This window comes from Loxodonta africana, chromosome 8, assembly GCF_030014295.1.
Source record: "Loxodonta africana isolate mLoxAfr1 chromosome 8, mLoxAfr1.hap2, whole genome shotgun sequence".
In the NCBI taxonomy this organism is placed as follows: Eukaryota; Metazoa; Chordata; class Mammalia; order Proboscidea; family Elephantidae; genus Loxodonta; species Loxodonta africana.
The window spans coordinates 41,123,859-41,145,415 of record NC_087349.1 but is presented as its reverse complement, the minus strand read 5'-3'; the positions used below and the strand labels follow the sequence as shown (position 1 = coordinate 41,145,415).

General features: G+C 39.0%; 1 protein-coding gene across 2 annotated transcripts in view; it reads right to left on the bottom strand.

Annotated features, from left to right (window-relative positions):
- NRCAM (neuronal cell adhesion molecule) overlaps positions 1 to 21,557 on the bottom strand; it is an 85,377-nt gene that overhangs the window by 50,236 nt on the left and 13,584 nt on the right. For both annotated transcript variants that reach the window (XM_064289827.1, XM_064289828.1), the window contains 8 exons: positions 21,190 to 21,246; positions 18,686 to 18,797; positions 15,283 to 15,467; positions 12,786 to 12,917; positions 6,009 to 6,152; positions 3,547 to 3,658; positions 1,812 to 1,978; positions 1,568 to 1,715 (listed from right to left, as the gene is read on the bottom strand). In XM_064289827.1, coding sequence (XP_064145897.1) covers positions 1,568 to 1,715; positions 1,812 to 1,978; positions 3,547 to 3,658; positions 6,009 to 6,152; positions 12,786 to 12,917; positions 15,283 to 15,467; positions 18,686 to 18,797; positions 21,190 to 21,246 — 1,057 coding nt within the window. The remainder of the gene's footprint in view (positions 1 to 1,567; positions 1,716 to 1,811; positions 1,979 to 3,546; positions 3,659 to 6,008; positions 6,153 to 12,785; positions 12,918 to 15,282; positions 15,468 to 18,685; positions 18,798 to 21,189; positions 21,247 to 21,557) is intronic.

Genomic DNA, 21,557 nt, shown 5'->3' with positions numbered 1-21,557 from the left:
ACTTGAACTCTTGTTTGAGCAATTGGTCTGTTCCACAGCTGGCCTCTGGCCTTGTTCTGACTAATGATATTGAGCCTTTCCATCATCTCTTTCCACAGTTGTAGTCGACTTGATTCCTGTGTATTCCATCTGGCGAGGTCCATGCATATAGTCACCTTTTATGTTGGTGAAAAAAGGTATTTGCAATGAAGAAGTCATTGGTCTTGCAAAATTCTATCATTCAATCTCTGGTATTTTTTCTATCACCGAGGCCATAGTTTCCAGCTAGCGACCCTTCTTTGTTCCAACTTTCACATTCCAATCACCAGTAATTACGAATGCATCCTGATTGCATGTTCAATCAATTTCAGACTGCAGAAGCTGGTTAAAATCTTCAATTTCTTCATCTTTTTTTTGGCCTTAGTGGTTGGTGAGTAAATTTGAATAATAGTCATATTAACTGATCTTCCTTGTAGGCATATGGTCATTATCCTGTCACCGACAGTGTTGTACTTCAGGATAGGTCTTGAAACGTTCTTTTTGATGATGAACGAAACTCCATTCCTCTTCAAGTTGTCATTCCCGGCATAGCAGACCATATGATTGCCTGATTCAAAATGTCCAATATCTGTCCATTTCAGCTCACTAATGCCTAAGGATATTGATGTTTATGTGTTCCATTTCATTTTTGATGATTTCTAATTTTCCTAGATTCATACTTTGTACATTCCATGTTCTGATTATTAATGGATGTTTGCAGCTGTTTCTTCTCATTTTGAGTTGTGCCACATCAGCAAGTGAAACTCTCGAAAGCTTGACTCCCTCCACGTCATTAAGGTCGACTCTACTTTGAGGAGGCAGCTCTACCCCAGTTGTATTTTGAGTGCCTTCCAACCTGGGGGGCTCATCTTCCGGCACTATATCATACAATGTTCCACTGCTATTTATAAGGTTTTCACTGGCTAATTCTTTTCAGAAGTAGAATGCTGGGTACTTCTTCCTAGTAGCCACTCTGTTACTGCTAAAATTTATTCATTCAACAAATTCCAGGGCCTCCCTGGAAAACGACATGGCCTTTCTCCCATTCCAAACTGCAGTATTCTCAAGCTCTTTTAAATGCTTTACGTTCTTTATTTTGTCCATTTCCTTTCACTGGCTTTAGATAAAATCAAAATAAAAGTCACTATCCAAATAACAGCTAGAGTCCTATACTGACAAGGACCCAGACGCACTCTGGTGAGATCTGCTTTTTGTAGAATGATAATGAAAACATCTGTTGAGACTTCACTGTGCAAAACAAAACAATGGACATTGTCCAAGGCCTGAAGGATTTTACCATCCCAAGTTACAGAGGAGACCAACACACAAAGATCGACAAACATTCTCAGTGTCTTATTTCAATAACATGATAGCTTTTTAGGTCCTAACACTTTACAGCAGGGAGAAAATGCTTATCTCTTTATTTTGGAGACAGCAGGCTTCAGAAACATAAAAAAAAACTCACTGCTGAGTCCCTATCCAATAAATCTTTAGTTTAATAGTAGCTTAAAGAGAAAGAAGAGAAAGGAAAGAAATCATCTTCAAATACCTTCTGTCATCGGGCAACTCACGATTGTCCTTCAGCCACATGATAGTGGGGATTAAGGTATGATCGTGTTTCACTTTGCATTCAAAGGACACTGTCCCCCCTCTTTGCACAACGGCATATTCAGGCTGTTTAATGATCCTCGTTGGATCTGAAAGTTAATGTTATTGTTATCCATTGCCAAAGCTGGAGAATTTGATCAAAGTCACATAGTAGTTGAAAAAAGAAATCATGACCTCTGCTTTACCTTTGATTTCTAACCGAGCTTCATTCTTTGCCACCCCCAGTTTATTCCTTGCAACACATGTATAAGTCCCCGTACTGTCCTTTTGGGCCACAGGGATTTCCAAAGTTCCGTTTTCATGTAAGACATAAATATCTTCACGAAGAGCACTTCCTTTAGCTCCTTTAAACCTTCATTAAAGAAATTACCCCAATGAGAAAACAAGATTCATTATTCAAAGCCAGATATAAAATGCCATTTTCAAGGTCAACACAATATTAAAATGTCAAATTCAGAGACACCAACACAAGCACGTTGCATGTTTATAAGTCAGTGGGATAAATTTAAAGACAAGGTGTAACGCTGGAGAATTCAAAGATAAATGGTGCTTGTATAATTAGGCTGACAATACGAAATCTTTAAATCGGAATTTTTGTTATGAGAGATCCATAATTTAATAAATTACCCCATAATTTAATAAATACATCATTACCCGTGATGTAACTGTAAATGCAGGCTACAATTCTTAAAAGAGATTTTGATTTCAAGGTTAAAGGGTGGTACTTCTGAAAGTATGAATAGGGAAATAACCAGAGGAGAAAAAAATAAAGAATATATAGTAGGTAAACATTCAGCTTCCTGGAGAGTGTTAGATAGGACAGGTAAGGATAGAGGAAAAGGAATGACAGAAAGTCAACCTGGAAATCTAAGCGTTAACCCCATCGCCTTCACTAGGAAATCACGTGCACAAGCATCAGTCTGCTCCTCTGTGGTTGAGGTGGGAGAAGGAGACTTTCCTTTATCCTTGTTGTTAGGCACTGTGGAGTTGGTTTTTGACTCATAGCCACCCCATGTGACAGAGTAGAACTGCCCCATAGGGTTTTTTTGGCTGTAATCTTTATGGAAGCAGATGGCCAGATCTTTCTTCTTCGCAGCAGCTGGCTGAGTTCAAACCACCAACCTTTCGGTTAGTAGCTGAGTGAATAACCATTGTGCCACTAGGGCTCCTTCCTTAAATCCTGAACCTGTCTTTGTTCGCACATCAGTTGTCGGAGCCCAGCACAGCGCCTGGCAGCTGTTAGATGATCAATAAACGAATGTTCTAATGTTCTTTTACTCATTCTTTCTGTGCTGTTGCCTATCCCAGGCTTGTCTCCCCCAGCTTAAGCTAAAGTAAGCATGCTCGGTGTCGGAGGGGGGGAGCTGTGAAGGACTTATATCAGGAGACCTATATGAAGGGGGTGGTCTAACACGGGAAGTGAAAGGACACAGGAGAGCCCGGCTGGATCCAAGTCAGGAAGATCAGGTGGGAAATGTACTAAACGCTGGGAATAATAAAATCTGTTGTTGAGGTTATAGAGCCCAGACTAATCTTTGTTACCTCCTCCCCACCCCAAATGCTATTTTATTATCAAGGAATGCCCCCCAACCATACCCTCCAATCACCATTCACCAAGTCCCAGGGGATGCCCACGGCACTGTGAGATACAGCAGCCTGAGATTTGTGTTTAAACATTTACATCCAGCTCTGTGGTTGACGGTGTGCACTGCTAAATAGATCATGTATGTGAAAGTATTTGGCACAGAGCAGGTAATTAATAAATATTTGTGAATGAATGGATGGATTTAATAATTAACAGGGTGATGGATTCTTCATTGCCTCTCCTGTCTCTCTTCTTTGACAAAAACACAACATATTTAGATAATGAGGGCTTTAGCAAATGTAAAGTATTAAACGAAAAATAGGACCATTACTTACCACTCAACGGTAGGCAGAGGAGACCCAAAGAAGGCGCAATCCAGTAAAGCAGGTCTGTTTGCAATGACCTGATAGAGTGTGTTTGCGGGTGTGAGGATTCTCGGCGGCTCAGCTAAAAAAATTTTTTAAAGGCAGAATAAACATGAAAAATAAAAAATACATTTTAGGCTCACAGTGTATTTACCGCACTTGTTTCAAGGCCATTAGAATTGACAGTAAAGCACAACTAACATGTGTCCCCCCTTCTATTCCCCATCAGGTACCATGCTACTTTATTTGCCAGGACTTACGAGGGCACAGTGGCACTGTCGTTGTTTTTTAGTTAATTTATTTTTAAAAATTGTGGTAAATATCTATATCTATACGTATATCTGTATATAAAACAAAAAACTTGCTGTTTGAACATTTTTCACATGTACAATTCAATGACATTAATTACTTTCATTATGTTCTAGGGCATAGTGTTTTGTTGTGTTTTCTTTCAGTAACACTGACTTTGTTCACAGAAACCATGGTGGTATAGCAGAATATCTTAAGGAATTTATGAAGAAACCACAAGAACTAAACAAGTGAATTTAGCGAGGCGAAAGAGGAAGATATAAGGTAAGTATCTCAAATCAATTGTACTTCTATATACTAAACCAAAAAAGCCAAACCTGTTGCTATCCAGTTGATTCCGACTCATAGCGACCATATAGGACAGAGTAGAACTGCCCCATAGAGTTTCCAAGGAGCGCCTGGTGGATTCGAACTGCTGACCCTTTGGTTAGCAGCCGTAGCACTTAACCACTACGCCACTAGGACTAGCAGCATTAAATAATAAAATGCTAAAATAAACAACACTTAAAATAGCAATAAAATGATGAAATATGTAGAGATTAATTTAGCAAAATATGTGTGAACCCTGTACACTGGAAATGACAAAATATTGCTCGGAAAAAAAAGAATGAACTAACAAGAGCTCAGCTGCTAACCAAAAGGTAGCAGTGTGAAGCAGTCTGAATTCACCAGCCAAATCCTATGCGGCAGTTCTGCTCTGTGCTATAGGATCGCTATGAGTCGGAATTGACTCAATGGCAACAGTTTTGTTTTTTCTTTTTAACAAGCAACGTGGAGGATTTCAAAAGCATTATGCTAAGTGAATGAAGCCAGACACAAAAGACTACATGCTATATAAATTCAGTTATAGGGATTTCTAGAGCAAAGCGTACCATTAGTTTCCCAAGGTAAGGGTAAGGGGGGATTGACTGCAAGCAGGAATGAGGGAATTTTGGGGGCTGATGAAAGTCTTCTATAACTTAAGCGTGGTAGTACCTAGATGGGTATATACATTTGACAAACTCATACAAATGTATACCTCAAATGCTATCAATTCTAGAAAAAAGAGGCAGAATTTTTAATTGTTGATTTATTCATCTGTATTCTCTACTATACTGTGAGTCCTTTGCTGGCAGAGAATGTCTTTTTTTTTTTTTTTTAAATCATTTTATCCCCAGAAACTAGCACAGTGTCTGGAAAAAAGACAATGGCCAAGTACATTTTTGTTGAATGACTGACCCATCATAACACTAGGGTTATAATGGGGATGGGCTGGTGGAGTGGTGGGAATCGCAAGATGGCAGAAAAGAGCAGAGAGCTGATTAGTGTGATTACCAAGCAACAGAACCGGAAGTCAAACTGCTTCCTAAACACCCGTCAATGCTTTAACTGCTAAGCTCTTCACGTGATTTCTGACTTCCATTTCAAGCTTGAAGGAAAAACACCAAATATTTGTTGGCTTCTTAATTTTAAATTTGCTTGAAAAGGGAGCATACTAATCTTCAAGGGCTGAAATAGAAATCTCTGGCACCATAAAAACAATTCTCACAAAAATTTTAACAAATTTGGTATTTTGTTATTAGAATATGAAAAATAAAATGTTCATGCAAACCATCCATTTCAGAATGTGTTTGAGTATATCTTTGATGGTTTTCTAAATATGCTGTTACAAATAAATAAATAAATGTACTGCTATGAATTGAATAAAGGCCAAGCAGTATGACTAATGATTTATTTTTGAAAAACTGGAATCATGAAATTGTTATTTCAACTTGTCAGTTTCCAAGGACAGATATGGCAGTAACATTCAGTTATTATCACAGACAAATGTTGTTTTCCTTTTGAGGGGTTTGATACGTAGTCTAGCCATCTGTGAGTAGAACAGCCTATTTGGCTATTTATACAATGAAAAACTTGTCAGTTCAAAAACTGTGTTATGAAAGAACATTAAGACCAGATTGTAATATCCTCTAGGGTAAGGTTTGTCTCTTTATCCTTCTTCATGTATCCCTTACAGTTCCTAGTACTGTGCATTGTACATAATAGCTGCTCAGTATATTCTTGCTGAATGAATGGGAATTAATGGCAGTCATTAATTTAATCTGCCATCTTTTTCATAAAACTTTAAGGAAGGGAACGCTTACCCAGCACATTTACAAATGCGTTTGCCAGTAAATATCCATATTCATTAGAAGCATTGCACTGATAAACCGCACTTGATCTTTCTTGAACATTCGAAAAAATAATGGTATCGCCATCTATTTTTCTGCTGGGGTCATCAGAAGCAACTGGGTGTAAAAATAAAAAGTACGTATTTAGTCCATTTTGCTTAAAAGATGTATATTAAACTTGTAAAGCTCGAGGCCTACGTATAGTAAGTAAACCAAAAAACCAAACCCATTGCCGTCAAGTCGATTCCGACTCATAGCAACCCCGTAAATACAGACTGATCTAGGTATAGACCAAAAAAAAAAAGACTAAGAACTCAAAACCCATAACTCTTTCCTCCTCAGGATTTAGTTATCATCTATCAGCATGGGTATATGCTCCATTTTCATTTAGTTTTACGTGGATTGATTCTGTAGAACTGAAAATTATCAGACATAGCAAAGATACAGAAAAAAAGCATAAATTTAGGTGAAAATTATAATACAAATTCAGGAAATATTGCCTAATTCATCAAGAAACAGGAATTATCTATGAGGAAGCAAGTTAATTATCAAGAATTGCAAAAGCTAGTAAAAAAATATAGAGACATTGTAGCTTGTCCAAATCTGCTTTCTTTAAGAAGTAATGAAATAAATGAATGGAGTTAATATTTAAATATGAAAATATTTATTTTTCTTCTTTGGAAATTCCCATATTGAAGTATAATAAATAAACTGTGTAAAGTTTCTCTTAAAGACAGTGTTTTCAGCTAAATCTCATAAGTACTTAAAAAAAATGTTAAGACCAGGAAGATGCTTGCTGACGTGAAATGTAACTTGTTGGTTAATATAATATGTGAGAATTTACTCCAGAGGATGCCCAACTATTGGGAGTTGCTGAGCTATTGGAGATAAATTCCTTTTTATGAATGCTAACCATTACGTTATGACTTGATATTGCTTTGAAAGTACTCTGAAAGGGGTATAGGCATCTGTCTTAGCATGTCCGTGGAAATCCAAAGTAAATAATATTACGTTCTCTGAAACAGCTTTTGCAATTTGAACCAGTTAAGTAGGTTTTAATTTCATTCTAAATACATTTTCTTTCTTTTGGGTGGTAGAAAAAGTATGTCTATGACTGCATTTAGTTGCCTTTATTACTTTAAAAATCTCAAACATTTTGTTTATCTATGGTTTTTTAATCCATTTTGATGAAAATAAATTATACTTGTTCATCCTTGTTTTATTTTCCATATCCAAAGTATTGTGCACATTCATTCTGTCTTTGCCTTCCACTGCTGCTATAACAAATGACTACCAATTTTGAGGCTTAAAACAACCTACATTTGTTATCATACGGTTCTGAAGTCTGTTAGACTTCTGACATGGGTCTCATTGAGCTAAACCAACATGTCTGAGCTATTGAGCAAAAACCAAGGTGTGAGCAAGGCTGTGCTCCTTTCTGGGGGCTCTAAGGATCAGTCTGTTTCCTTAACTTTTCCATCTGCCAGAGGAGCCCACATTCCTTGGCTTGTGGCCCCCTTTCTCCATCGTCAAAGCCAGCAACACTGAATCTCTCTAACCATTCTTCCACAGTCACGTTTCCCTCTGACAACAGCTTGAATAGATGCTCTACTTTTAAGGACTTGTGATTAGATTGGGATCAAAAGGATAATCCAGGATAATCTCCCTATCTCAAGGTTCATAACTTTTATCACATCTACAAAGTTCCTTTTGCCATTTAGGGTAACATATTCACAGGTTCCGAGGATTAGGACGTGGACATATTTGGGGGCCACTATTCTGTCCACCACACATTCTATCATAGTTATAACCTAGAAGTCTTTTAGGCACTTCACACCAGAATATTCTAAAAAACGTTTGGGAAGGCAGATGGGAAGGAGAAGGAATTTCTAGACAGTCATCTAAGGCTGACTCTAAAGGTCTGAAAGGTCTTTCATGGAAAGAATAATGCCCCATCCTGCTGAGACCATTCCTTTCTGGCTCTGGGTTCTACCTCCACACCCTCCCAGACACTGCAGGTCATACAATAAAATCAAAGTGCTCTTTCAGCACAGGTTCTCTGCAGCTGTGTTCTTTTTCCCGACTTGTGAAGATTGTTTTAAAAAAAATTTTTTAGGTGATTTTGGGCAAATTCCACATTTAATATAGCCTGTGTTTTGCTTCAAGGAAAGTTTAAAGTAACCTGGTCAGTCCTGGGACAGGGGGAGGGGGGCAGAGCTTTAGAAGGCAGTGGAATAAGAACCCAGATGCCGTTTGAGTCAATTCTTCCACTTTGTAAAACAGAAGGCTACAGGTCTCAATTGCACAGTCGCAAATCAATGACATTGTATTTTGCTAACAGAACCCAAGTCTCATCCCTCACTTTCCCTGATCCCATTTCTCCTTTTCCAGTATTTATGTTTGCTTGGCAGCCAGAGCCTGCAGAGAGGGAGCAGGGTGTGTCCGTAGGTGGTCACCCATGAGTCAGGAATGAGAAGGCTGTGTATCTGGTCATACCGTCCCCTGACAGCGCCTCTGCTGGCACTGATGATGGGCTTCAGGCACCTGGTTGGGACACCCACAGCTCGCTGCAGAATGATGCAGCAGAAGCACAGCTGTTCCCTGCTCCCACCCTTGGCAGCTGGTCCACCCACAGTTTCTGTAGCCCCTTGGGTGGAGGGCGTTGTCAGCAAGTCAGCTCGTGCTCCCAGCTAACTTCTGTGGCCTATTGTAGGCTCCATGAACGTTAGGAATCCTAACCATGCCAACTCCTTGCCACTGTACCCTGAGGCAGATTTTGCTCTCTGTTGCCTAGCCTCATCTCTCAGCATCTCTGTGTCATCTTTCCCCTGAGCCCCGGCACTGCTGGGTGCATCTCTGCAGTGCACAACTCAGCAGGCTGCAGATGGGAAACACTCACCAGTCCCCTGTTTCCAGAATTGTCCCCAAACCTCACAGGCAATGTTGGGGGCTTCTAAATTCATGGAAAAAAAAAAAAAGCAGGATGGAAAAGGAAGATGCCAAAAGCTCCTCAAACTTCTAGCTATTTCTTGACAGTTCTTCCTCATTCCCTCTTTATTTTGGATCAATGGAGGCTAAAAGAAAGTGGGGGCAGGTAGGGCTTTCTTTGAATGCAGCTGTGTAAGATTTTGTGTCCACCCAAGAGACCACTTAGCAGAATCTGTGGGTAGAGCGCGTGCTCAGGGTGAGAGGCAGGGAACAGCTGTCTTTCTCTAGTACCTTTGTGCAGGTAGCAGTGAGGTCCGTCACCTGCTATGATTTGTTCAAACTGTAATCCATGCACTTTTAGTTTGGCCACCAGATGTGGAGAAAGGTACCTTTTGGGGAAGCATGTTTTGATTTTATGCCATCTTGGTATAAATATGGAAGCACAGTGTCTGCTCTCAGAACCAGGGGCCAGCCTGGCAGGGTTCAGGGCCTCTTGCTTTGCTGCCATGCTGTGCGGTGTTTTGCTATTTGCTTGTCCACTTGAGTGACTGCTCTGAGGCACACAAGAGGCCGAGGGGCCCCGGATCTGTAGAAACTGTAGAATTCTTACATATCTTTGCTTTGCCTCCTTCTTTTCCTTCCCATGGGACTTAAAAATATTTGGGGATGGAAGAAATCAATCCATTTGGATGGAACCTGGTTGGAAAAATTTTGTTCCAACTCTTTCTGCTGTGGGCCTAATGATTCAATTTGGGGTTACCACTGAAGGGCCTAACTTTTCTCCAAGAGACCACTGCTCCCCAAAGCAGACCTTTTGTAGATGATCCTCAAAATATTTTATTTAAAAGGAAAATATCTATTAGTGGTTACCCCATTTGTTACAGAGTAAAACTGAGCTTCGCAGGATTTTCTTGGCTGTCATCTTTACGGAAGCAGATTGCCAGGTCTTTCTTTTGCAGCAGTGCTGGGTGGGTTCCAAGAGGAAACTGTTTGTACCACCCAAACACATGGGGTTGCTCTTGCCATGAGTTGGAATCGACTCAATGGCGACGGGTTTTCGTGGGTGTGTATTAGTGAGAATTTCCTGGGTAGTGAAAATGGTAACACACTTGTCTGCTAACTGAAAGGCTGGAAGTTTGAGTTCATCCAGAGGTTCCTCAGAAGAAAGACCTGGCAATCTGCTTCTGAAAAATCAGCCATCGAAAATCCTATGGAGCACAGTTCTGTAACACAGGTGGGGTTGCCACGAGTCAGCTTCCACTGGATGGCTATTAGTTGGGTGTTTTTGTCTGTTTGTTACCTATCAGGAGCATTTTCGAAGCTCTTTTTTTTTTTATATAACTAGTCACGTGGTCCTCTGAGCGATGACGCCTATGCTAAGCTTCAAAGGGTGGTGAGCAGACCAAAGCAAAAGGAAAGCTTGCCCTTATTGTTTAATTTCCCCTTAGTCTTGTGTCACCGGCCCACTTCTATTTCAATATTCCGGCTTCTGATTTCCCTGGCTGCTCAGCTTAAGGATCTGTCTTCTCAACACTCCCTGGCAAGCCCATTTTTCCTGTAGAGTGGCTAGATGGATGGTCCTTCCCATTTGTCAGTTCTGCTGAGTCTCGATCCCAGGTGCACGTTTAACCTCCCATAAATCCCCACAGAACCTCTGAGCAGCCAAGTAGGGTGCAGAAGTGCTGAGCATGTCCCATCATTTATTACTGTTCTCTGTGCATTTCTAAGAAAATCATAAAATGCACAATACAGCCTCTTTCTTACTTCTGGGCTCTCTTCCACTTGTTCTCTTAGTTTTTACTCAGATATCCCCGAGAGTGGCAGCAGCTTCCGAAAACCAAGCCACAAAGTGCTCTCTTCAGTTTTTCCTGATCCCAATCGAATCATGGTTAAAATTGGGAGTGGAAACATCCAAACCCCATTTGCTGGCCTCTTTAGAGTCTGTTTTCTTCCAGGAACATATTTTCTTTTACAGTAAACACAGCCTGTCTGCTTCAAAGTATCTGATAATACTGTGCAGAGCAGAACAAACTCCCCCGAACACTCAGGGGACAGGGTGCTATTACTCAGGCTAGGCCTGCAATTGTGAAACCTTGATAGCGAGAAGCACGGCTTGTGCCATACTAAATCTGCCAGCAGTTTTTGAACCCGTTTTAGTGGAACACTGCACTTTGTTTGGGGGAAAGACAATTTAAAAAGTAGGACCAATATTTGATTCTGGCTTGGAGGCAATGAGGAGCCAAGCTGCTCTATCTAATAAGCCTAAAGCTTGTCTTTATTATAAATAAAAAAATGTCTCTGCAGATTATGATGCTATTGACCAGGAGGGTGAACTGAGGCTGGGTTTGTTTGAAGCAGTAACTGGTTTTCTCTCTCTCTGGGTCTAAGAGAAGATCTGGGCTCCAGGAAGAGGGAAATGGTCAAAGATTGTTGGGTTAGGGGCAGCTGGTGGTGGGCGTGGTCTAGGAAGAGCAGAGCTAGTGTGTCTCTATGGAGCAGAGAGGCGCAATCTCCTGTTTTAAGTTTTTGTTTTTTCTTTTCTCTGTGCTATAATTCCCATCTACTATCCTCAACCCTTTAACCAAAAGCTTGTTAAACTGATCTTTGCTGTGACATAAAAGATTAAAGGAGGGCCTGTGGCCACACTGTGGGGACTGTGATGGGCAGTGTGGTAGCCGCCTGGAGAAGCTGGCAGGAAGTGGGTCAGCAGTGCAGGGAGGGTAGTTGAACAAAGTGACGGGCAGCAGCCAGGAATAGCTCAGCATTGCTCAAGGATAATCTTAGAACAGAAAAGCTGGTAAGAGATCGGGCTTTCTGCATGTGATGGGGGTCAGAGGACATGCTGTTCTTTGGGTAAATGGGATAGTGACCTCTGAAGACCAGAGAACTTGGGGAACATCTAGGCTATACTTAGGAATGAAACCACCACCTACTTGTCAGTTTGCCATACTGTGGTAGCTTGTGTGTTGCATGATGCTGGAAGATATTCCACTAGTATTTCAAATACCAGAAGGGTCTATCATGTTGGACAGGTTTCAGTGGAGCTTCCAGACTAAGACAGATGAGGAAGAATGGCCTGGCAATCTATTTCCTAAAAGTATCCAATGAAAACCATATGGATTACAAAAGAACATTGTTCAACTCGCTTGCTTAGGATATGTCATCAGAAGAATCCATCGCTAGAGGGGGCCATAATGTTTGGTGAGCAGAAGGCCAGCAAGGGTGAGGAAGACCCTGGGTGAGATGGATTAGCACAGTAGCCTCAAGGATGTACTCGAACATGCCAGCAATCATGAGGGTAATACAGAACTGGGCAACAATTTATTCTTTTGTACATTAAGGTTGCCATGAGTTGGAGCTGACTCTACAACATCCATCCATCCAACAATCCATCCATCCATCTATCTATCTATGAATGAAAACTCTTTAAAGTAAGACAGGTATGCTTCTTCCTGTCATATCCACTAGCTCTACTCCTATTCTCCCCATCCATTCCTTTGACCGCCATAAGTCACTTGATATTTTGAACAAAGAAGATAATCTAAACTTTTCAGTGATGTTTACTTTCGCTTGTGTCATTTTATCCATGATCCATATAAAAAACCAAAGGAAATATTGCCAAGTCCCAATCCACACATATCATTATGTTTACAACATAAACTAACCACTCAAAATCATAATAAATATGATATCATCTAAAGACATTTGGTTCCTCTGTTCAACTGATATATGGCTTCCTTCCTTAACCCAAGTTATGTTATCACCATTTGTTCAGATGTAGACATGTTCTTACTGCTACTGGAGCCAGTCAAGCCAACTTACTTTCTATTGGGACTCCATTTGTTAACCAGCTAATCTTGGGCTTGGGGTTGCCATTAGGTCTGCAGATCAGGCTCCCATCTTCTCCTGGGGACAGCACGAGGTTTCTAGGTGCCATGATCCAGTATGGAGCCGCTTTATTGAGAGAAGAAATAAACCAAACACCAATCTGAATCAATTATTTTAGCAGAAGACTATATTGAACTATTTTAACAATATTTTGTAAAACATTTATTAGTCTTTTTTTAGAGTGAATAGATTTTTAAGCAATGCTTCAAGTACCACTTTAGATTTTCAAAAGAATGTTGGAAGGATGTATTATTTACATATATTTACAAAGTAAATAACATGTATGTGTTATTTCTAGACCATTTTGATACAAATATCATCAGCTTATTTTATTAAAATTAGTCAGACATCAAAGAGGTGACAGATTTATCAAAGGTGTAGAGCAATTTACAGGTATAGGTAGGGCTAAGAAACATGAATTTAAATTCTGAGCCCTGTAGAATACATATATTTACAAAGTTAGGGGGCAATTAAAAATTTTACTTTTGAAGAGTTGCAAAGATAGTATGAAGTGTTCCCATATACCCTTCACCCAGCTTCCTCTAATGTTAACATCTTAGGTAACCATAGTATCTGAAACCTGTTGCCATTGAGTTGTTTCCGACCCATAGCGATCCTATACAGGACAGAGTAGAAGAGCCCCAGGAGCCCTGGTGGCACAGTGGTTAAGAGCTACAGCTACTAGCCAAAAGGTGGCAGTTTGAATCCACCAGCTGCTCCTTGAAAATCCTATAGGGCAGTCCTACCGTCCCATAGGGTCACTATGACTCGGAATCAACTCTATGGCAACAGTTTTTTGTTGTTTTTAATCTTTACTGAAGCAGACTGCTACATCTTTCTCCCATGGAGTGGCTGGTGGTTTTGAACCACCGACCTTTCAGTTAGCAGCCAAGTGCTTAACCATGTGCCACCAGGACTCCTTAAAAAAAAAAAAATAATAAGACATTAACACAGGTATAATTCTATTAACTAGACTCTGGACTTCATTAGGTTTTCCCCAGTTTTTTCACTGATGTCCTATTTCTATCCCAGGATCCTATCCTGGATACCCCACTACATTTATTTGCCATGTCTCCTTAGTCTCCTCCAATCTGACACTTTCTTGGCCTTTTCTTGTCTTCCATGACCTTGACACTTTTAAAGAGTACTGACAATTTATTTTGTGGAATGTCTCTCAACTTGGGTTTATCAGATGTTTTCTCATGATTGGACTGAGGTTATGGGTTTTTGAGAAAAATACAACAGAGGTGATGGACTTTCTCATCACATTACATCATGGAGCTCATGACGTCAACATGATTTATTGGTCATGTTAACCTTGATTGCTTGGTTAAGGTGGCGTCTGCCAGGTTTCTCCACTGTAAAGTTACTGTTTTCCCCTTTGCATATTCTATTCATTAGAAGTGAGTCACTAAGTCCAGCCTGTACTCATGGGGAAAGAAGTTAAGCACCACTTCCTGGAGGCAAAGCGTCAAAGAATTTGTGGGCATATGACCAAACCACAACAGTAATTAATAAATATTTTGAGAGAAATACTTTGAGGCTATCCAAATACTCTGTTTCTCGTTAAAGTTTTGACCACGTATTTTAGATTTATCAGTGGCTCTTGCAGGTAGTAATTATTATAGGGGTTCTAATGGCTTTTTTTTTTTTTTTAATGGCAGCTTTCTATTCACATCCTTCCTTCTACATTTATTTAATTGGAATTATTCTGGAAGGAAGATTAAAAAAAATTTTTTTATTTATTTTTGTTGTTGAGAATATACACAGCAAAACATATAGCAATTCAACAGTTTCTACATGTACAATTCAATGACACTGGTTACATTCTTCAAGTTGTGCAACCATTCTCACCCTCCTTATCTGAATTGTTCTTCCTCCATTAACATAAACTCACTGCCCCCTATGGTTCCTGTCTAATCTTTCAAGTTGTTTCTATTTGATCCCATATAGATAGTTCTTAAAAGACCGTAACGCTCAAGGCAGACATTTTTACTAGTTTAACTAAACTGTTTTCTGTTTTAAGAAGACTTTACAGGATATTTTTGGTTTAAGGTTTAAAGTTTATCTCAGTGCAATAGTTTCAGGGGTTCATCCAGACTCCGTGACTCCAGAAAGTCTGGAGCCCATGAGAATTTTAAATTCTGTTCTGCATTTCCCGCCTTTTGATCAGGATTCTTCTATAGAATCTTTGATCAAAATATTCAGTAATGGTAGCCAGGCACCATCCAGTTTGAAATGAAGATTTGAGGGAGAAAAATTTTAACCTGATGTGATTTCAGTATAGATAACAATGAGAAGAGAGTCAAGGCACCATAATGTTGATATAAACTTATATTCATTACTAAAGAACATAATCAAAGGCCTATTTAATTGAAGTTATAAGGCCTCTCATGAAGGCAAGGGCAATGCATTTTAAATAATGATATACCTTTAACTGTAACAGAGATGGTATGATGGATGACTCCTAAGGCATTTTTTGCTATACATTGGTATTTTCCAGAGTCAGCTTCTGAAACATGAATGATCTGCAGTGTTTTCCTAAAATTCTTATAAAATGTCCGGTTGATGGGTAATGTTCCATCTTCTTTTATCCAGTGAATTATAGGGGTAGGCCTGGTAGGATAAACAAATAATAAGGTTACAAAAAAAGAGTTCACTTGAGACTGCTTTGAGGTATGAATTTTCATGCAAGTTTATGATAAATTATTTTATATAGAGATCATGACAAATATATCAATATTTTTAATAAGCATCACACTTTTATAAATACTACTCTGTAAGTTAGCATTTAAGTCTGTAAGTTAGCATTTTCACATGATCAGGACTATGCTAATTTATGGCACACCCTAAACTTTGACTTCAATGATGCAGTGAAAATTCTAGCAGGAGCTGCTTTATTGAAGGGGCCTGATTATCTTCTTCCAAGTTCTGATCAATGAACTCCTCTTGGAAAAATTTAAATGAACATGCTGTGTCAGTCAAAACAATTCCCGTGAAATTAATGATACCTACCCACTGCCACTGAGCCAATTCCTACTCATAGTGACCCTACAGGATGGAGTAGAGCTGCCCCATTGGGTTTCCAAGGTTAAAGGGTCACTATGATTTGGAATCAACTCAAAGGCAATGGGTATGGTTTTGGTTTTGGTTTTAATCTTTACTGACGCAGACTGCCACATCTTTCTCCTATGGAGCACCTGGTGGATTTGAGCCACTGATCTTTCAGTTAGCAACTGAGCACTTTGATCATTGTCCCACCAGGGCTCCTTTCTGAAATTAATGATACTGAGGTATAATTTTTCATCAGCTAAGTTAAAAATGTACAGAGAAAGCGCTGATGTACATGTCTGTGTCCTTGAACTTTTACATGCATTTCCACATCAATTTTACCACCGGCTATATGATCACATGAATTAAGTAATGAGAGGAATAGTGATTTTCTCCTTAATTTCATTATTAGGATATTTTTAATAATTATACCAATTAACAAGAGTAGATCAAACTCATCCATTACACTATTTCTCACCTACCTACATTTCTTATTAAATTATGAAATATGGACCTGGATGAAATGCCAGAACACATGCTTGGAGGTAAAAGACCTGCTTGAAAGACCCAGCCCTGTCCCTAAATTGATCTCTGTCTTTGGATACCTGCCTTCTTTGAGCCTCAGTTTCTTTATCTCCCTTAATGGGGACAATAGTGTTCGACTGGTTCTAACAACTTCAGAAGATTTTCATGACAGTAAAATAAAAAATTCGTTCAACATAAACATTTACTAAGTGCTGAACTATATACCAAGTACTGAGCTATGTGTTGGGAAGGTAAAGACAAAAACATATTATCTAGGCCCTCAGGAAGATTACAATAATTGTCATCAGAAATGCAAGTGGAACTATTTACAGAATTGTTTTTGGTTTGTTTGGCTGAATGAAAGTAATTGAACATATTTATTTGATTAAATGGTAGCTGCTAAAATTAAAACATGCTGTGAATATAAAAAGAGGTAGAAGATGTGAAATTATTTTTAAGAACTGAAGATACTGTACACATGAGGAATCTGATAACATTGTGATGTTTCCTTACAGTTAGACTAATTAGCCTGTCATGATCTGAACCTGAGAAGATGGGGATGGAAGCATGAACACCATATTTTACACATCACAAAGCCATGAATTATTTTCGAGGCCTGTTTCACTGAGTAGCTGTTAAGAATTAGAAATACTGTGATTCCATGAGTCTAACGCCTGTTGGTTTGTAATGATAAAAGAGTCTTGGTTTTACAACATTCCAAGGCACTTAAAATTCTTGCAGGAGTTTTGTGAAATTTCCAAATACTGACCATATTTTGGTTTTTTAAAGAAGTATATCATTTGTGGAAAGGGGAGTCAACAAATTGTGAGAATGAGTTCTGTTCTGAATTAAATCGTGTCCTCCAAAAAAGATATGTTGAAGTACTAACCCCTGGTACCTGTGAACATGAGCTTGTTTGGAAATACGGCCTTTTAAGATGGAGTAGGGTGCGTTCTAATCCCCCTCAAGTGGTGTGTTATAAAAGAGGAGACCAGCACAGGGGATGACACTATGTGAAGACGCATCATTAGGCCAAGGGACGCTAACGATCAGTGACAGCCACCAGAAGCTGGGAGCGAGGCACAGAGCAGTTCTTCTCTCAGAGCCTCAGGAGGACATGAAATGGCTGATAGCCCGATTTGGACTTCTAGCCTCCAGAACTGTGAGACAATGAATTTCTGTTCTTTAAAGCACCCACCGTATGGTATTTTGCTAATGGCAGCTCTAGGAAACTATGATAGGTACCTCCGCTCTGAAAAGGTTGGAGATCAGTAGATTAGACCACTTTCTAACATAATGAAGAAGAAAATTGGAAGTTTTTTAAAAAATTGTATTGGAAAAGATAGAAATCTAAAATATCTTTAAAAGAGGGTTTACTAGTTTTCAGTTACTTCAGGAAGTGAGTTGAGTGTAGTGTGATTTCCTATCTTGGCCAGCAGAGGTCTCCATGTGCCTCCTGAAGTCAATTTATTCATGGAGGCCTATTTTGGGAAAGAGCATGAGACCAGTGAGTGTCCAGGTCAAGGACAGCACAGGTCACAGCCTGGGAGGGCAGCAGGTTTCTGAGATTTCACTCAAGGTTTTCAGCAGATGTGCCCATATCAATAATACTTGTTCTGTGCCAGGCATAAGAGATAGACTCTGAGGATGCTCTTCTTGTATCTCAGCTGAGGCTTCTCTGCAACTCATGTCAAAGGCACATCAGTTTTGGGGTGTGCACAGTTGAGATATTTGCAAAGAATGTGGGGTCAGTCTTGTGACTCGCCAATGGGAAGTAGTGGAAATGACAGCATGCCAGTTCCAAGCTTAGGCCTTAAGAGTCTTTGTGAGCTTCTGTTGTCTGCTAGAGGGATGTAAGAAACTAATGGCTAAGAGCTCAGTTGCCCCAGGTGACTGCCAGCAGATCCTCAGAATCCTGAACCCCTAGCTGAGCCACCTGGCAGATGCAGGAACAAGCCCAAGAGAGATTAGATGGACCCAGCGTATTTCAGAACTTCCCTGCAGATCTGCAGATAAACAGTCAATAATAAATAGCTAACATTTTGAGGCCACTAGGTTTTGGTGAGGTTTATTACACCACAATAGCAAGGTGACACACCCTAATTACAATCATAGCAATCATAAGGTGATCACTGATAACATTCCTGATGCTTATGGAAGCAGTATAAGACAACTCTTTCTCTACGATATTAACGCTCTTTATCAACCTACTACATTTGTATATGAAATGTACACCAGGAAGCAAAATGTTAACTCACAATCCTTCTGCTATGCACTCTAGTGAAAGGACATTTCCTCTTAATTCCTCTTTGTGACTTGCGTTGCCTTCTGGAGTTAAAAACGTTGGTGGCCTCTCTCTACTTGGTTTAGCTGCAAAGAAGAAAATCAATATGCATTAAAGGTTATGAATTTCTAGTTATGAATATTTCTAGAAACACAGCTCACTGTCAAAATAGCTGTCTAAAATTTTCAGCCCTTTTCTAAACCATTTAACATTGAGTGTGAGATTTGTTAAGCTACACATACACACACTCTACCTTGAAAATAGCCATCACTCACGCAGTGAATGAGGAATAGAGGCAATTCTGGTTATATGAGCACTGATAGTAAGGCCTTGTTTTCCTTTGGTATATTTTCTTAATTTGGGTTAGGTTTTTATGGATTTTCTATGGGTTGAAGTATTTTTAAAATGTAGAAAGAGAGGAAAATCCTGTTATCTAACTACATGTCCCATAAGATTATGGTTCAGGTCAAAGTAAGAATTAACTATCATCTGGAAGGAGCCCTGGTGGCACAGTGGTTAAGAACTCAGCTGCTAACCAAAAGGTCGGCAGTTTGAACCTACTAGCTGCTCAGTGGAAACCCTACAGGGTAGTACTACTCTGCCCTATATGGTCACTATGAGTCGGAATCAACTCGATGGCAACGGGTTTTTTTTTTTTTTTTGAATCATCTGGAAAACGTTAAGACTTTTAGGAAAGATACGATTATGGAAAACTTATTTTGGTTTATACTGGTGACAATGATATCGTCAATTTTGCCAGATTAATCATGGAGATACCATATTTTCATGCAAATAAAGCATGTATTATACTTTTTTTTTGCCAACCACAGTATGCCAGCACTATTTCATTTAGTTTCATCATTTCCGCCTGTTATATGTGTGGGTGTGTTATTTACATGGGAGTGTTATTTGTGCAAAAATACAGTAAATCTGTGGGGAATACTTAACACATCAAGACCCCGAACAGTACATTTTATGGACAACAAAACTAGAGAATGGCTGATTGAGATCTGGAAATTGTACTCCATAAATTAAAATCATGGTGGCTTTAAATACATTGAAATTGATTTCCTCAATGAAAAAATAAAGAGGACCCCAAGATATGAAGAAGCTATTTTGGAAGTTAGAGATCTTAGGAAGATTTATATAAGCTACATTCCTTTTTATGGAGGCCTTTTCAATCGGTGGAAACCCTTTTGGCACAGTGATTAAGAATTCGACTAACCAAAAGGTCAGCAGTTCAAATCCACTAGGCGCTCCTTGGAAACCTTACAGGGGCAATTCGACTTTGTCCTATAGGGTTGCAATGAGTCGGAATTGGCTGGACAGTGGGTTTGGTGTGTGTGTGTGTTTTTTTTTTTTTTTCAATCTGTGACCTTATCTCCTGATGGCCTTTCTGAAAAACTTGAAGTGGAAAATATACCATCTTAAGGTTCTAAAGCCCTTGACAGTTTTCAAAACACTTTCATGCATTATGTCTATTTGATGCTCACAGATACTGAATAAAAAAGTAATCTATGAATTATTCCATTTCTCAGGAAAAAACCAAAAACCTGAATGCCAGAGAAGGTTACTTCAGAGACAACAGAGTTTTCCTAAGATGTTAAAAATTTGGGGGGAAACCATATCTCTCTGAAACCACTTTGGGAACTCTTTGGGGCCTGTATTTTTCAGAAGTACATTAAAATAAAATAAAGGCAGGAGGTGTGGCATGTCTACTCTGTTCATAGAAGGCACTTTAATGTTTTTTAATTCACATCTCAAGGATGAAAAACTAATACAGCAGGTATTCTATCTTATAGATAATTAAGATGGCCCAGTATCCAGAGCCTGCCATTTTCATTCACAGACTCTACACTTTGGATTTCTCTTTAGGAAATCAAATTCTTTTCTGTTTAAAAGAGTGAAATTAAATTATGTATATTTTTTATATATATTTAAGAATATCTCAAGATAATAACTTGATTTTAAACAAAACTAAGAGAAATACTATTGCTCATTACATTGATAATGTCATGTGAAAACAGATGGGAAATGTGATGATTTATTTTGAAATTGCACTTAATGTTAGTTGTCAAAGGTTACTAAGAGTTTGAGAGTTAGTAATCTAGCAGGTTAATACACACTGCCTATTTTTATTTAGCTCACAAGAAAACATTTACGGAAAGGACAAAAAACAAAAACTATATTTCCAAATGTGCATGAAAGATTTTTTTCAAACCACGCGAAATGGTTCTTTACATGAAAACAGTTAGAAATAATTCTCATTATTATACATACACCATGGAAAATGTTTTAGTGACATATATTTGAAGGTTTACAACTACAATATCATACAACATACATTTATACTAGTAGTATTAAACATGTAATTAGAAATTTCATCAAGAAATAAGGTTAAATAGCCATGGAGGTGAAGTTAGTGAACTAAATTCTACAATGAAGGAGAGAGTGTCGGTTACAATCACCAGAACTCACCACTATAAAACTCAGTGTCACTCAAATTAGCAGCTATAGTGTCATTCAATTCATCCACTGAAATAAACAGAATATCATGAAGAATGCACAAAGTAGGGGAGGAGGGTCAAAAAAATATTGGGCAACAAAAGCAAGTGAATACAGCTATGCTGATGAAGTCTCATCCCTACGAAGTAAAAACTGCTTCACATTGTACATGACTAACTCGCTCATTCACTCAGCCACCCCCAACCGGCAATATGCGACATAACTTAAGTAGCAGGACTATCAAGTAAAAGGTATCCTGTGACATAAAGCACACCCAAATACTCAGAATACCAAGTATATTCTGAAGGTTAATTCAAAACCAGTAGTGGCCATAAAAGATG